We start from the raw sequence: 18,658 nt of genomic DNA, 5'->3' as shown, positions 1-18,658 counted from the left end.
AAAACGACTTTCCTTAACTTCACCTTTTTCTGTAACTACTTTAACAGCATTTTTCTTCCTACCATAAACTGAATCTAATACGCTTTGTGGCCTCCTTTAAGTAAAAACAATTTCTGCAAGGTAGCCCGTTCGTTGTAATATTCAGGTTCTCTCCGTCCTCGTAAACGAACTTAGTAACTTTATTTCGCCGAATTATTCAAACGAACAGCAAGCAAAAGGAACCTTAAAACGTCGAAAGACAAGGAAGAGCGGAGATTCGGATCGGAAGGGTTGCTTTCGGTATTATTCAGTGTTGTCTCCGGTTGCGATCAGAATGCAAGCGTTCTCCACGGGAAAACTGGTGCTTCGTAGCATTTTGTTGGAGCGACGCGCCTGGCAACTCGATTTGTCGAGGTAACGAGCCGGCCCCGTGGCCTTTTTATCGAGAAGCTCCCTCGGCCTTCGCGTTTCATTTTTCGTTCCGGGAACGACGGATCTTGAATCAGGATTAAATTGGCCCGAATTGGCTGTGGTCGCGTCTGTCGCGCGATCGGACGATTCTTTCTTTCTTCGAGTAGCTGTTCTGGAGGCAAAGGGCCCCGGAGCAAAGCCTCTATAATCCGTTTACGACGGGGGTAGCCGAGCAACGAGAAAAAGCTAATAATCGTGCACTTTTCATCCGACTCGCTGCGCTTGCAAAACGCGATCTTTCTCGAGATCATACTAGAATTATACTAGATCAGAATTAGAAAGATTATCAGAAAAATTAAATGCGATATTTCTGAATTTGCTTCGTTGTGAACCTCTTTTGGCCTGTATTTTTTCTAAATCGATAATGTATAAAACTGTTACGCTACACTAAAAACTAACTTATGGATGTTCGAACTTTTACAGACCCTAGGCCAGTTTTTAGCTAGTAAGGATATTTATGATTCTACTAAAATAGTCACGCTATATCCCTGCTTCATTAGGAAGCTCTGAATTAATTCGAGACAGTCGATTTACATGGAAGAAGCAGCCCATTTAATTCTGTAATGTTTCTTGCTGCATAATCGCTGACTCGCATGATCCATCCCCGCCCAGTTCCGTGAAACGAGCTGTAGTTGAAACGATGGCTCCGCGATAAACCATCTGTCCCTTTTAACGCGGAATAATAGGCGACAATTGCCGGGAATTATTAGATGTAAACTGATTACTCGAGTCGAGGGGAAAAAGGAACGGGTTACGAGAAGATTGAGGACCGGGAGAAGCAAAGCTAACGAAGATCCGCTCGAACCTGATTCCGCGTTACGGTACCAGGTAAGTCGATGGATCGTGGAAAGGGAAACGTGGGAAAAGCTGGGAAATTCTGCGACCTTACAGCGTGAAACTTGTTAGCGAGAACGGTCTTCATTGACACGACTCGCGTTACGGATAATTTTTAAATCGTGTTACATTTTCGCTACACTTTCTAAATGGACTAACGTCATTAGTCGTTCTGGCACTAAATGAAAACTGGCCTGTCAAGCTTATCGACGACCCGTTTCACGGATTTGCCACGACTGTTTCTTTTACGGGCGATCGATCGTAAATTTTATAAACTGGCGTCGAGGGTCTGGCAAACAAGCCGACTAGTTTCGAGTGTCGTCCATTAGAACGGATGGTCGCGATTTTCACGATCGCTCTTTCGCTCGAGAGGAAATACATGTACGGATACCAAATAAAATAGCTTATGCACTGATCATATTCATAAACAATCTCGATATTTCACATCGTACTTTGTCGTCATAATTTTATCGATCATTTACTCTTTGGTTCTCATTTTTTTGAACTTCATTTTACAGAGAATTCATTTACATTTGTATGAACAGGACAAAAATGGGATCGTATGAAATGACTCGAAAGATGACTCACAGTCATTCAGTTTAATACAATTTGAGATAAATATTTTTTAATTATATCCATAGTGTTATACGTGTATATACTTGGAACAGACAATAGAGACAATTACTAATAGAGAAATAATTATTTTAAAAGAATTATGCAAACATTACAAATAAAAACTTTTCTGACTAATATATCTCACAACAGCAAAAATGACTTCGAGTACAAATAATTAAAATTAAAAACTCAACAAGCTTAATACAATATAAAATTGAAAAAAGTTTCAGAGTTTTCATGGTTTTTGAAGGGAGGAGTATAAGAGAGAACAAAGAAGTATCGCGAGGTTGACCGATTTTCCGCGCGTCTTACGTGCTCCGTTCGCGTAAAAGCCGAGAAAAATCGATGATGGAGGGCAGAACCGGAAGTCCTGGACGAGACAATGCCCGGTCGGGTTCACTTCGCCAGTGACGTTCGTTCGTTTGTCGCCTCGAAAGAGCTGGCTCCGCTAACGGTACAATTTCTCTTCGTTCGAGCAACGTTTCGCGCCGTCTCATTCAGTCCGGGTTTTCGCTCGTGAGCGAGAATATCCAGGATTCCAGGAACGCGAGCAAACGCGGTGAACAAATGTTCCGGAGAAGTTCCGAGATTTTCATTAATCTTTCACCGGCACGGGCATATTGACATTCTGGCCATTTTTGCGCGAGCACCTTGCGGTCCGTATTCGGAAATTTTCGGGGTGAAAAGCAACGATACGCGCGGCTGAACAATCCCTGTTAATTGCCTTGCGGTTGGTCAAACCGAATTCGGTGCATCGACGTAAAAGGGAAGAGGCGATCAATTATTTATCGATGCTTGATTAGCTGGCCTGAATACACCTTTCGGTACGAAGGACGCGTATATTCGCTCTCTGAGAACGCACTGTTGGTCTCGAAAATCAAAAGGGCGTTTATTATTAACCGATATGGACTCTCGCTATGTGACCACAGACAGGCCTGTGTAGTGGAATCGATGGTAATTTAATTGGATGGATATACAACTCGTAACCTAAGGCATTAACGGGTACTAAACTTTATATTCGAGAAAGTCAACATTTGTAATTATCGAATAGAACTGCTAGTTGAAAAATTGACTCGGCCATTCGGCCGGGTTTAACGAGTTTTTAATCTACCCGGAAGGCGCAATTATGGAAGCAAGTTCTTTAGAAACGTAATGGACATTAACCGGTCATGCTGATAGTGGGTCGCTCGTGAATCCACGCATTGTAGTGGCCGTCCTTTTGAATATATCGATCGTCTGCAGTTGCGGGGGAGTAAAAGACGTCGTGGAGGAGGAACGTGTAGTTCCGCGTAGGAAATTATTCTTCGGAACGAGACGGAAGGTAAACGAACGAGAAGAAAGGGAGAAAAAAAATCGAACAACGACCGTTCGAATAAAATGCTCTTATCGTTGGAATAATATGTATCTTTCTCTCTGTTCTTCTTCTTCCTTCACTTTCCCTTTAAGCCCCCCTGCCGTTCGCGTGCATCGTTCAACGGCTATCGTAATTATTTGCAGTCGATTTAATTTCGCGTGGCATTAGTGAAAATATTTTTCATGCTGAACGGGACCGGGGGAAGGAAATGAGCACCGAGGAAAAACGTTCTCCGTCGACGGAGAAATTTTTGTTCCAGGTAATCGGATCGTCGCGATTCCGTTTCTGCAAACTGCCAGAGAAACGCCCGGTTGTTTCAATGGAATAGCGTTTTAACAACGATTTAACGAATATGGAAACACTCGGAAAAATACACCTGCGACGAGCCGGATCGAGCTATTAACTGCTGCTTCAAATTTATTTTTATCTTTTGTTGTGTTGCGATGCAAATACTTCTCGCAAATATTAGCGAATTTATTGCAAATTTTAAACATTTTATAAATAAATATCCAAAACGTTTCTTATTAATACCAGTTTTGATTGAAGAACGTTGCAATTTTATTTCACTCGTTTATTCGCAGTTCTAAGGGTTGAAAAACATATTTTTTGAAAAGAAAGTCATGTAACGAAGATTGAAGTCCGGCTTGTCGCCTGTCAAACGCACAATGAACGTTCAGCGAACAATAACTTTCCTACTCTTTCGATTCTGCTTGTTAAAGATTTAATTCGTGTTCGTTAAATTGCAACACAATGCAAGTGGCGTGAGAGTGCGTCAAAGGCCCGAGTTTAAACAGCGCTCGTAAGAAAATTCTCTGGCTGTCCGTAACGGGTTATTGGCGAACGGGTTGAACACGGGGCGAAACAAGAGGGAAAAGGAGTCGGAAAAGGGATTCGTTATTAGAAAAGAGCAAACTACGTCTAAGTCGGACGTTGCGGGGTGGCTCGAGTGCTCCGGGAGTTTTAATTTAACGCTTTTCCTCCGGTGATTTTAGTCGTCGCGCCTCGAGTTTCCTTAAAAGATTTTCTGCCACGGGGAACTCGGTTTTACGCCAGGCTGGTTGCGCGCGAGCCACAATATTACACTGGCGTACAAATTAAAAAAAGAAGTTTCGGAACCGGTGCCGTCAGAGAGGAGAAAAAAATAAAGAACGAGAGCAACGAGTCGGGCTAATCCTCTTGACTCGTCCACTTTTTTCACTCGAAAGTCGGCCGACCGTGTAAAAATTGCTAATACAAGTAAAACAGAATATTTCTTAGTCCCGTCAACTGCTATTTCGCGGCCGTTCCTTCTTTTTCCCCCGGCGCTGACGCCTTTAATCGAAAAAGGAACACGTAGCTGCCATCGTTCCCGCTCTTAATCGAGAGACAACGGACACCCATGAAATTGGACGGTATTTGCGAACACGGTTCCGGCGACGAAACGGGCTAGTTATGTCTGAAATTAGCATTGAAAATCGCACATACGAAATCGTTATCCCGTTCCGACCCCGATGCCGCAAAAATAAAACGACCGAACTGCAGACTCGCTGCTGTTGCATCGATAATGAGCTCGAAAAGCGAATTTAAGAACAAAGCCAAATGAACGTGGAGCTACGTGAAATCGTATAGCGGTGCACTAATTAAATATTAATACTTGATATATTAAGAGTATCTGGAAAATTGAAAATGTCACAAACCGTTAGACGCACCGTATGCGTCAGCGCAATCGAACGAATTTCCGTGAAAAATGTGTCAACATATTTCGAGGTTATAAATCCGCAAGATAACGGAAGTTAGCGCAAATACGGGTAAATTGATAGGCACGACGCGACAGCGATTTGTATCGAGACACGAGACTCGGATGGTGTCGCTCGTCGTTACCGGTAAACGCGATGTTTTCCATCGGATGTCTGCACGCTACGCGCTGTCACGATTAATGTCGCGACGTGGGCGTGACTCCCCCGTGCACACGCAGCAGAAAACCTCGAAGAAAGAAAAAGCCGGAATAATGGAATATCAAAAATTAGCCGGGGATTCGATCGAGCCCGTGATTAAACGCCACGATTCGATTCCGGCGTGTAACGATAATTGTTTGGCCCCCTTCCAACACGTGGCTCTACGGGGGAAACAGAAGCAACGAGAGTTCGTTAATGTTACCTGAAAAAGGAAGTGCCGGGGAATAAAATGGAGACGAAACGACCGTAGTTTCGTCGAGGATAATCGATAATGCTCGTGAAACGAATGACCATTTTCTACGATTGTAAACTTGCTTTAAGATTATTATGTGCTTAGTTATTTTTCTGTAGAGTGTTTCTTTTACGACGCTAAGAATTATATCTTTCTCTGAGGAAAGCCCAATGGTCATCAATTTTTATTTGAGTATAAAACTTCAAGTTGAAAAATTTAGAAATTTGGATATATCGAATGTAGAGTTCAGAGAGTTTGATATTTAAGAATTGAAGAATTTAGAAATCCAAGTTTAAATATTTGATGAAAAAAGTCGAGCGGTAGTTTGCTCCTACCGCCATACTTATGCAAGGAAGCCTACGCTGCAGCAGAGTTACGCTACCCGTAGTCAACTAGGGAGTTCTAAAATTTTGCTCGAGTATTCCGGAGTCGGGTTACAATCCTCCCATGTTAGCTACCGGTATGAACTCGTCGTGCTATATTTGTGGACCGTGTCTTGGGCCGAGCATCTTCCTTTATACGAGAAGGGAGAAGCTTACCGCGTTGTATACCGAGAAAATGTTTTCCTTGGCCGGTCGGTATCAGTCCCTGTCCAGCTATTCAAATCCCGCACTCGCGCAGTGGCGAGATATATTCATTAAAATCGAGTCGGTAGAAGAAACAAGACAAATACGAGTAAGAGGACAAACACGAAAGAAGTGTCGGAAGTTTCGCGCTAATTTAGTCGTTAACTATCGAGTTTGTCGCGACGAGGTTTCTGAGAGAAAAGGGATCCTGTCGGCCGACGACACGAAACAAGGAAACTTAACGTCCAGGAGAGGGCGTCTTTGCGTTTACACGATCGGAAGCATGTCGACACACTTAATCCGGCTTGCTCTCGACGTCGTTATCCCTTGGGCCGTCGTATACGATCCAGACATATCCGCGTGTACATATCTACGATGCCGGCGCATAATCGTCTTACTATATATCAAGAGGGTACAGATGGAGATGGCCAATGGGTTCAAAGGGACTAGCCAATGCGTTTTCGCAAACGGCACTCAAAGCCTCGGCGCGGAGAACGGTCCTGTACATGATCTCGACATTCCTGGCGCCGTACAGCTGGCTAAATGGAGTGGCGTTAGCGCTAGTATCGCCACGTGGTGCAGGTTACTGATCTAGAGGGTGGGCCGAAACGGAGGCCGGGATAGAGAGCGAAGATTCTACGCTAAAGTAAACGAGAGAGTAGACGAGGTTGGAGGAGACACGGGCCGGAACGAGGCGGCGGATGAAGCTGCCTGGAGAAAGTGAGAAACGGACCGGTGTGCACAGGAGGAAGACAGAGGAGTTGGTCTCGTTCGAGTGAACATAGCAGCGAGTGGAGCGCTATAACACTCCCTGGAGGAGGTTCGTAGTGTGGGTGGATGATGTAGGCAGGGTGGGTCGAGCACAGAAGGGGCTGAAGGGGTTGGTTGGGGCCGAAAGGTGGGGTTGCCGCTCGATACCACTGCGGCACAGCCAAAGTTGAAGCTATACCTCTCTCTTTCTACCCTCTAGTCGCCTCCCTTTCTTCTTCCCAACGCGACGCTTTCTCTTTCTCACCCCCGTATCTCCGTCTCTGTCGCGCTGTGTATATTTACCTTTTTGTTTCTCTTTCTCGTTTCATCCCCGTCGCTCCAGCCGACCGGTAACCCGTGTTCTCCTCTCTCGTGCACACCGGCCGCTATAGCAAACGGCCTACAGCCTTCGTCCGGTATCTACCCCCGAAATCTACCCTCCGTTTCCTCTGTCTCTCGTCTCGCTCGGTACCATCCCTCGGGATCCCTCGAGGGGATCTACCGACTGCCCTCTTTAAACAACGAGACACCTTTCCCTCGACTACGTCTCAATTCTCGCCCGGAAGAGGCCCGATCTGCCTCGTCTTCCGGGTAACTTGCACGACCCCCTCTGCGATCTCCTCTCTCCCGTCTTCCTTTATTCCTTCGCGATCTCGATGACCTGACCTTTCTCTACTCGACATCGATCTACCGTGATTCCGAAAAATTTCCCCGCCGTTCCTCGACGTCGCTGACGACCTTTTCCCCGTTTAGTTGCTTGTTTACCGAGCAGCTACTTCCGGCTAAGATTCGGCGAACGGTAATTGCGCGAGCGGAGGAACGAACCGGCGCGTTCAACTCGCACGGAAACGTATTCCGTGCTCGCAACACCGACGGTAATTACAAGAACGCCGAATGAACCGACGGCGGTAGAACTGGAACGCAACGGTTCGCGTCACGACGTCGCTAGGTCGTTAACCGTGCGCCGGTTACGTTCATTCGCGTAACTAGTCAGCTTAGGCCCTGGACCATCCTGAAATGTATACTAACTCTTGTTACATTCATCGAGATAGTAGGTCCTAGGACAGCTGTAAAATGTGTGCTCTTATATTTATTTACACTGTACTCCTGCACAATATTAGAAGGTTAATTCTTAATTAGACTTGGTAGGTACTAGCAGAGTACCTTAGAATGTAGACTACTCTCTACGACATTCATTCATACAAATAGGCAGAAACCAGAGCCTAAAACACCTCAGAATGTAAACTAATGCCACGTTCATTGACATAGGCAGAGCTTGGAACGCCGTAGTCCTTGTTACGTTCATTGACACAAGTAGGTAGAAACCAGAGCTTAGAGCACTGTAGAATGTGGATTAGTCCTTGTTACGTTCATTGACATAAATAAGTAGAAACCAGAGCACCTTCATTGGCTAAGACCCAGGGCCTGAACCATCCTAAAATGCAAGCTGACCTTTATTACTGGTGTAACTAGAGAGCATTCTGAAATGTAGGCTCTTGTTAAATTCGTGGAAACAACTAAATAGAAATCAGGACGAAGACCAGTCTATGATGCAAGCTGGCGCTGGCTGGAAATGAAGGTATAACACATGGTCATATAACGTGTGGCTGTAGAACGCCTTGTGGTATTCATATAATATTGATACACAGAAATTAGAGCTTAACATAATACGTATTTTGTTTTTTTTCTTTATTAATACTCCGTACATTAATACTCTCTACAGTTAAACTTTTGGTATTAATATTTTTTGATATTAATGTGTTGCTTCAACGTTGGAACATTGTCTGCCAATTAGTTGTTTTAATGGCGCAATTTGGCGTATTGCTTAGCTCTTGCACGTAAATCTTTATGAAGAGATCCGCTGCTGAATCATGGTACAGAGGTTATTATCCTGAGTGGTTTACTTTAGGAACGTTGTATTATGTCAATGTTAAACCTTTTGCCTCGTAACAGAATCTCGTATTAATACTGAAATATTCAGTATAATTCTAGTTACATTGAATTTATGAATAAAACGAATTAGACATTTGTTAGGTTATTAAAATTTTGTGTTAAATTGTACGATGGTACTAAAGCATTTTCATGCAGTTTAAAGTTGAGTAAATGATTATTTTATATTCTCGTAATCATCTCTTGATTAATATGTACCGAATTATTCATGCCCTTCCATTTCGAATCGTTTCAATTACTTCACATTTTCGTTAATCCTTCATTACGGATTACTAATGACTTGATTTTATATATTCATAATCTTTAATCCTTAATTAAATTGAAGCTCATGTTCATCGAAGAATCTATTTGAATTAGTCATGATATATCATCGTGTCAATATTCTATAACTCCATCCGTTACCAATCAATGTACCAAATTCTCAAAGTGAGGACTAAATGATTCCACGATCGCACGATGAACCTGAATTAGTATTACATAGAATTCCCATTGCTCGATGAAGCACAGCAATTGGATGATTCCATTGTATTAAATCAAAACGTGTTCGAAAGCGACAGGCACAATAGACCGACGACACAACAGGGGAACAAAGACGATAAAAACGAAAAGTTTATTTGTTGTACCGCGCGTGTAAATAGCGTGACGCGAAACTTCACCGAGGGAATTCGATTGGTTCACGCTAAACGCGTTCGTTAGAGTATCATATCAGATATGCCGAATTTATATCAATGAAGGGATTTGCAGTTAATGCGGACCGGCCGCGAGAGAATTTAATTGGAACACTCGTGCAAACGAGTATTCCCAGAATGCCGTCCTATTTCAGCGAGCGGAACCGCGCGGGCGAAAATCCTCTCGTCCGTTTTTGCACGGTACACGGATCAGGAAGGGGAACTTCTTTGCCGTCAGAAGAGAGAGAAACCTAACCGAAGAGGATAAAAGCAGGGAAACCAAAACCTCGGGGAAGACCACCAAGGGAGAATTTCGAGATAGTCAACGCGCGTGAAAAATAGTACCGATCTCCTCGGGAGAAAGAGGAATCGAACACCTGACGCTGGATATAATTCACGCTCCACAAATATAAATTTCCGATAAATTCGCGCCGGAGGATTTAAGCGAGAGGACAGACGGTCGGCCACGGGCCAATGATTAATACGTTCGATTTCATAGTGTCGCCGGTTCCTGTAAATATGTTTAATTTATACGAAAGTGCGGCAGCCAATCAAATTATTGATCGGCACCGAATAAACAGTTTGCTTGGCTAAACAAACGAACTCGCGTAAATATCGCGGTGATTCGTCGATGCGACAGATCATTTGGCGTGTTGACGCTATTTTAGAATTACTAGGACTTTTATATTTTAGACGGAGAATACGTATGTCATATATGATCATGCGATAGGTCAGTGTATTGCATGGTACTTCTATGCGTTATGTCGTTACAAGTGGTATACTGTATCAGTACAAGTGGTACGCTATGTCACTATGAGTATTGCTACGCACTGTATTACTACGCGTTGCACTACCACGTGTTGAATCACCACGCATGGTATTCATACGCGTTGTATGGTTACACGTGGTACGTTGTATCACGCTATATTGCTACGTATTGTATTACCACACGCTGAGCTACCACGTGTTGTATCACCATGCGTGGTATTTCTACGTAACCTATCTTCACACAGATCTCGCTCTATATGGTATTCCTATGCGTTGTATCGTTGCACGTGGCATTGGTACGAGTGGTATTGTATTACCTCACGTTGAACTACCACGTGTTGTATCACTATGAGTGGCACTACTACGCACTGTACTACCATGCGTTGAACTACCATGCGTTGAACTACCATGTGTTGTATCACCATGAGTGGTACTACTACGCACTGTACTACCATGCGTTGAACTACCACGTGTTGGATCGCAATGAGTGGTACTACTACGCACTGTACTACCATGCGTTGAACTACCACGTGTTGGATCACCATGAGTGGTACTACTACGCACTGTACTACCATGCGTTGAACTACCATGCGTTGAACTACCATGCGTTGAACTACCATGTGTTGTATCACCATGAGTGGTACTACTACGCACTGTACTACCATGCGTTGAACTACCACGTGTTGACTTCTCACGTGCTGAATCACCCTGCGTGGTATTCCTACGTATCCTATCTCCACATAGATTTCACTATATCCATCACACAATATCAATGCAAACACAATCCTACTCCTCATATCATCAAAATTTCACCAATAGATTTCTAATACTTTCCTCACCAAAACTTTCGTCACCAAGCGAATTCAGTGTCCAACTTTTTATAAAAAAAAAATATGGTTAACCTTGCCCGAACTTTTGCTCTGTTTGCACAGCGTCCTCCCGAACCCCCGTTATTCGTAATTGCAGCCCTCTCGTTTCACAGTCATAAACCGTTCCTCGTTTCCTTTGTACCGCCGAATTTTCGACCCTGTGATTTTCTTGCCCCAACGCACGAGAGTCGAGCAGACAACTGTTCGTATCAACCGTCCCCTCGACACGAGCATACAAATTATACAACGATTCCGAGGTAGCGGCTAATTTGATTCGCAGGCGAAACAGCGTCGAGCACCGTGCGCGCAATGAAGCGGATAGCGAGCTCAAATAGCCCGCGGCTACCGCGTGACCCGACCTTAAGTTCGAGGAACGTGCACGATGTGCTTTTAAGAGCGGCCTCGTTGAAAACGTTTGCCCAGAATCGCTTAAACCGCTCGTACTTCGCTCGGAACATACGATGCGGACGAAGAAACTCACCAGATACACGACTTTGCTGCAAAAAGTTGCGAAACTCGATGAACTTGCCTGCTGCATGTACCTACGCGTTTCCGGCTAACTGTAAGCCGAGTTGTGGCAGTGACTAGACATCGCTTTTATGAACGGCGTGTACTCATTTTTCTAAGGTCATGAACATCATGATTTATGTTTCATCATGACTAATTTTGACAGCATCGATTTTAATTGTTAAAATAAATTGCTGAATTGTTAATAGAAGATTACTCGGGGTTTTAATGTTTGTTGATACGAACTGATGAGTAGCTTTCAAAGATGTAATGCAACACTTTCATGTAATACAAAACCTACAAGGAGCTACTTTCGAAATAAAATACTTTCAGTAACCACGTATGAATTCTGAAGTTTTCAAATTCTCACGTTACAAGTTACATCAACTTCTAACTCTAAAATTAAACTTCCAAGTTTGAAAATTTCCCAAATTCTTTAATGTCCACTTTCATGAGACCTGGATCGAATAACTATCCGAGTCGACCGAAATTTATTTCACACCGCAACAGAATTGCTGGACACACACCGGTACCTGGGTGCTTCTGTTGTTTTGTTTGTTCGCCGTTGTTTCACTTGCTGGGACAAAGCGGGTGAAACAAAAGCGACTAGCATTTGCCAGTAAAAGTAAAGGGGTGAAACACGGTGACCAGCGTTATTTTCTTATTCGTTATATTTCCAGCCGCTTTATACACCTCGAGCTTTTGCTAGCGATAGGATCAAACTCGACTATGCATGTACCACAGCTTTTTCAGGCACGTAAACATATTTACTAATCCGAATCAAATACAATATCGTGTACAGTTCAGGAGATTCGAATAGGCAGATGTGATTCATTTATGAAATATCTTATGATGAAGCACTCTTATGAAGTATTTTTAAATGTATATACATATGTGTACATTCTTCCACATGTGTACATATGCAGACTTCTGAGAGCAGATGGTGACAAAGCTAAATTTCAAGTTCCTCCACAAAACAGAGAATTAAAAGTCTTCCTGAACGTCACCGATCTTCAAAATCTTTAATATCTACATGTACTTGGTGACAGAGTGAATAATTTCTAAAACCCCCTAAAGATAGTCTAGGTCAAGAAATATAAACGTAGACATACCAGTGAGAACCATAGTGTCATAAATAATTGCAAAAATAGTAAATGTAGGTTAGAAGAGTATTCATGAAAGTTTCGTAGCTACTCGATCAATGTTCTACTCAGAAATATTGTATTCGCGAAAATCTATCACGTTCGGTGAAAATTCGAGGCTGAGTGCGAGGTGCTTTATTCCATCGCTAGCTTCTCCATCACTGTACGAAGGCTCGATTAATAATTTTTTCATCGCGTTTCCACCCATGTTAGTCGAGCAGATCTGAAAAGACGATAGCGTCGAGTCGAAGCCAGCGTCGGCAGAGAAACCTATGGAGCCAAAAGGAGATCAGCTTGCGGCTCGGTCGAGTTTACGGAGAATCCTGGAGAACGTTTTCTCGTTGAAACAACCGCCTGCTCGATAGCTGCGTCTAAAATATTCCTCCATGCTCGATAAACGGTGAACGACGAGCATCTCGAACAGCTTCGATACTCACAGGCTGTTTGAACGCTTCGTGAATCGCTTTATTCGTCAGCTTTTATACCGTTTGTCATTTGTACTTGATTTTATACGTTGCAGCATACGTTGATATTATAAAATACAGGAATATCATTTGCGATACTGTTTGTTAACTGTCGATCAATATAAGCGACAATTTCTACTGTTTGAATATATCATTATGCACGGTCTGTGTAACGTACCAATATGTCTGCTCAGTTGTACGGATAATATTTAAACGAAAATATTAGGTGTGCAACTAGATTCAATATTTTTCGCTGCTGAACAGTTTCCTTTATTTTAGGGTCGTAAATTATAGAAGTTAAAAATCACGGAAATGTAGAAGAGCAAGGTGATTTAGTGACGCAAAAATATCTGAAAATGGCGTCCATCGACTTTGCGTATTTAATTTATTGATATATTACAATATGTGATAAAACTTGTTAAAATGGAGTATGAAAGTTTCAAGATGTATTTAAAAACATCTTTTAACAAGTAATTTTATTTTTCTGTTGCAGGTACATTTTACGACCGAGTCTTCCTAGCCTAATCAATGAGCTTGTGATGGAACAGTGAGTAATAGAATTCCGTTGTTAAAAAAGATATTTACAGTAATTATCGTCAAGCTTTAACCTTCTTGCTTCTCCGCAAGTATTATTTTCAGACAATTTTGTATCGAAACGGTAGCAACCTATCGAGCCGAGCCGTTTAATAATTTAATTTACTTGATTTACACTTGAATAACTCTAAGAACGATTATTTCCATTTTTCCTCCACAATAGAATAATCCTTATTCGAACGGCTGGAATTACGAGGAAGAAGCCATTGATCGGCAGGGGCTTGCTTTAAGCACTCGAAGAAATTCCCTCGTTTTTTCTCGGAATATCGTATTTTCCTTCGGTCAGCTCGCTCGAGCTGAAGATGATGGAACGATCGCGCCACCGAGTAAATCACGGTTCTCGACGAATTCGGTGGCAAGTTAGACCGGGCTCCGAGCAAATGATCGATCACGGGTTTCGGCCAGGCAACGCTTTGAAGTATGCAAGCGGACAAATATGAAGTTGTCGCGAAATCGATGCGGTAGCACGCTCATCATGGCAGTCCGCTTTGCCGGTTAACCAAGCCAGACCTTGTTAGCAGCGTTCATCGAAGCGTTTGTACAACATTTCGGCATAAAGCCGCGGTGTCACGCGCACCCAACGCGTTTCATTACGGTGACAGGGGGTTGAACGGTGATCGCGTACGTCCCTCGTCCGGCAACTTTGTATATCGCCGAGTTACCGTCAATCCCCGTCACGAACACTCCGCTCACATTTTCCCTTTCGTTCGGTTACTTCGGTTCGCGTAAACACCCGGGGTCCCAAGACGGAGTGGATGTGCACGGCCTGGGAAACGCGAGGGAGCGACGAAATATCGACAAATATTTAAATAAGCTGGCGAAGATGGATTCTGTTTTGCTGCCTGTCGCAGCAACACGCCCTCCACTTTCTGTTACCCAAACGCGCGACATGTGTTCGCGTGGAGGCGGTTGAAATTGCCCCTGTGGATAAAACAAACTATGAACTTCACATGACTCGTGTTATACTTCTGTTGATGCTCGGTGAGTTAGGTGTGGATGCACCACATGGATTCGATGTTTAAATGAAAGACCATGTATTTCTGTACTTGAGGACTGATCTAACCCAATCTTTCGTTACTTCTTAGAAGAGATGGACTTCTTATATAAAATGGTAAAAATGGACTTGGACCTACCCCTCTGGTACAGATATTCATCTTAACCCTTTGCGCTCGAGAGGTGACTCTCAGTCACCATTTTATTTAATACAATAACTTGAAACAAGCATTTTTTAACTGATTCTTTAATATGACACGTGTGATGTATAAACATGGCGAAACAAAAAATAATGGAAATTATTAGTGGAAAAATAATAACCTCAAAAGAATTCATTTAACTTTTTAACTAAGTTTTAAAGTTACTGTTTGTAAACAGTCAAATTATCTTCAAGTACGAAGGGTTAAAATTATCAACTTCACAATGTTTATCTCGACTGTGTCATGTGAACCAGTATTAATCTGAATTTGTAAACGATAAAAAATGATATGTCTATAAGATTAAGCAGAATTGAATGAAAATGGTAATAACGATCCACATCGCAAAGTTATCGAAGCCCCTTGCAATTGATCAAAGTAGTCTCCTCTATTTCGCGTAAGTAGTTGATCCGAAATCACAGGTACAACTTTCTCTTTTCGTAGCAACAAAGTTCGTGTTCCGGACAGTCGATAACCGTGGCGATCGGTTTATCGGTTCCAGGCTGTTCTCGATTTATCGAGAGCGCACGGTTCTAATCAAATGGCTCATCCAGGCCATCAGATTCCAGCGAGTGTCCGCCATCGACGATATTTCGTTTATCGTCAATCAGCGAACCGGTCTACAAGACACAGAGTCGATGATGCTTTTTTTTCTTCCTACAAAGTGTCGATTGTTTCGCAGAATGTCCATTTCTGGGACAACGAGGGGCGGTTACGGAAGTCCGCTCGTTTTTCAACGTAGAAACGAGCATTCGTGATTTCACGTCGAGCCGATGGGGAACATCGATCGTAAACGTCGCCGAGGCTCGTTTCTCTCTATCTTTCGAGCGTTTTACGATCTTGTCGTCGTATTATGCGAACCGGATCGACGCTACGAGCAAGCTTTTTCATCGCGCTGCTCGTCGGGACGTTTCAATAATGGCGAAATTAACGACCGGCCCACGTGGCGTTCGAAGAATTAATCGTTCGCTTTTGGTGTAACTAGCAACTTTGTTCACCGTGGGCCAAATCAATTAGATTTCCTAATAGTGTCAATATCCCACGTCGGATGTGAATAATCGACTTTAACCGGTCGGCAGTTTCCGGGGTTTGGCGATTGAGATATTTGGGATTTTTATTTGGGGGTTGCAAATTTTGGACTTTGAGCAATTCGGCAGATTGCAATTTGAAGGTTTAAGAATTTGGAAATTTAGATGCAGGGGATGTCACAATAAGGGGTCTAGTAAGGTTAGTCAGGTCTAGGTTTTAGAAATTTAGCAAAATTTAGCAATTTGAAAATATGAGAATTTGGAGATTTTAGTGAGGTATTTAAGAATTTAGGGATTTGGGAGTTTGGACATTTGACTCACCTTGGAAATTTGAGGATTTATTTGCAAACGTGATTATGAAACTTGAAAATTTGTTGCTGTAAAAACTTTCAAACTAGAGGTAATTTACATACTACATCCTACATCCTACATGCTACATCCTACATCCTACACCCTACACCCCACATCCAACATCCTCCACACTGTCCTACCCTTATTTTTATTTTCCAAGCCCGATTATATCCTAGTCCTAATTGCAAAAGATACGTCATCCAATTTAATAACCTCAGAGTTCTCTCCGACAAAATGAATGGAAAATAGAGAAAAAGTGAAGAGTAAAAGAGAATGGGACAAAATAGCGAATTCTTCGATTTCTCGGTTGAAAGGGCAGATTTCTCCGGCTTCGGAACTTTCTGTTCCATTTTTACACGGGACCCGTGGTATAACTTTCGACGCACTGTGCATTGTTCAGAAAGTTCACCGCGGCTCATTTCGACGAAGTTTCCGCGGCTTATTGGATTCGCGAGCCACCCAACGCGCCTTCCATCCTTGATCCTCGTCGTAGTCACGACAAATAAAATTCACTTGACACGACGTTTCATTTCGGAACTTCTGTTCTCTAATTCGTCCATTAGCTCGAAGCTCAGCGATGATTAACGTCCTTAACAGTCACTATAATCGAATATTTAATAAAAGAGAATAAATTATAATGTTCTTATTAACCAAACTGTGGTTTAAAACTGATAGTTCGTATCCCCGTTAATCGGTGTTAATTAGCCTAACAAATTTTCGTAGCCGCGAAATTTTCCTTGCTAATTGTCCGGAGTACGGAACTGGACTTTAGTCTCCAGGGCGTGAAGAAGAGCGAAAGAACAGAGAAGATCGTAGACAGAGAGCAACGTACAAAACGGGGAAGGGCGATAAGTTTCAGGACGATGAAAGTTGTTGGTCGAAAGTCGACCAGGAAAAAAACCTGGAAGAAACATGTTGTTTCTCCAGTCGAGTGCAGGCATTTTTATCGACAGAAAGCTGCATCGTTCTCTTCACGGTCCAGATTCTTCCTGTTACTACCATCCTCTGCTTGTTTTCCTTCTTTATCGTTTCAACGATGCTACGTCGGAGCAACTGAAATTAAAAACAAAGAGGAGCGCAATAAAAATTCTACGATCGTGGCAAACATTTATATTTCTTTCCTAGGTATCGGGGTATATACGGAAGATGGAAGTACAGTGATCTAGGGATATGGAGTTTTCAAAGTATCGAAATATTGGGATCTGGAGATGGGAGATTCTAAATATACTGGAATCAGGAAGATTTGGAAATGTGTTTGGGGATATAGAGATTGATGTCGGAATTTAGAGTTTTAGAGAAGTACTGGGTATAGAAATCTGAGAATGTAGGAAGGATATGTACAGATCTGGAGATCTATAGATTTGAGGATATAGAAACCTGGAAATGTAGGGATCCTAGTAGAGATACAAACAACAAAGATATAACAACAAGGAATTTACTCAGAACTTAAGAACACATTTCCATTTGTACTCATATATCATTTTCAAATATTTCTAACTTTTTGAAATGTCCATATTTTACATCAGAAAGCTTCAAGACTTAAATGTAATATATGAAATATAAATGTATCGAAATTATTACAAACAATATTCTATATTATAATAAATCCTACTTGCATATTACAACAAATCCTCCAATGCTAATCCATTCTCTGAAATACCCGAATGGCGGAAATCGACGATAAACTATGTATCATCGATAATTCAAAAATGCATAATTGATATTTCCGTTGGTGCACAATCGATCAGGCGGAAATAGGCAGACGTCGAAAACTCTCGTCGACGGGACCTCGGGTGAACCTAGGTCATAGGCCACAAAGATTGCCACGATTTGCATAATTTATCGGGGCAACGGGGTTCGGATTACCCGTCGGCTATACATTTCGCGAGAAAAACTAGCGCAACAGCGTTGTTGGCCGAGGGGAAAAAGCTCCTCGCCGCGTCGGGAACAATACTTCCTCTTTCTCCTTTACGGGGACCCGGGTCCGGGTACAAAAGAAAATGGAGCGAGCGAGCCCGGTCCGCCTCTTCCTGCTGCTCCGCCAGCTTTTTCAAATATTATGAAGTCCGTAACTTATGAAACATTCAAAATCCAACCGAGTTTTCCGCCATTGTCCTCGACCTTTCTCTACCTCTTCCTATTTTTCCCGCCCGCTCGTCAATGCACCCTCAACGCCCCCCGCACTGGGCCAAACGAATCTGCCTAATAAAACTTCATTTTTTCCTCCTTTCTTGTTGTTCCACTTCTACATCCTTAATAACTCTAATACATACTTGAGTAAAAGTTCTGTTAGCTGCGATAATTTGAGGTTGCACAGCTCCGTGTATCGTGTAGCTATAATTTCGTTTTGTGTCAGAACATTCCTAAAAGCTAACATTCTTGAGAGACTTTT

General features: G+C 42.7%; 1 protein-coding gene across 4 annotated transcripts in view; it reads left to right on the top strand.

The window, feature by feature from the left end:
* Positions 1-18,658, top strand: part of LOC100881270 (irregular chiasm C-roughest protein) — a 177,894-nt gene that overhangs the window by 54,934 nt on the left and 104,302 nt on the right. The window contains exon 1 of one of the 4 annotated variants that reach the window (XM_076538091.1): positions 13,628-13,650. The exons of the other annotated variants lie outside the window; for them this stretch is intronic. Coding sequence (XP_076394206.1) covers positions 13,643-13,650 — 8 coding nt within the window. The 5' untranslated portion in view covers positions 13,628-13,642. Of the gene's footprint in view, positions 1-13,627; positions 13,651-18,658 lie in introns of those variants that run through there. 4 annotated transcript variants of the gene reach the window in all.

This window comes from Megachile rotundata, chromosome 12 (assembly GCF_050947335.1).
Source record: "Megachile rotundata isolate GNS110a chromosome 12, iyMegRotu1, whole genome shotgun sequence".
In the NCBI taxonomy this organism is placed as follows: domain Eukaryota; kingdom Metazoa; phylum Arthropoda; class Insecta; order Hymenoptera; family Megachilidae; genus Megachile; species Megachile rotundata.
Note: the sequence above shows the minus strand (reverse complement) of the source record. Positions and strands in the feature narration are given on the sequence as shown.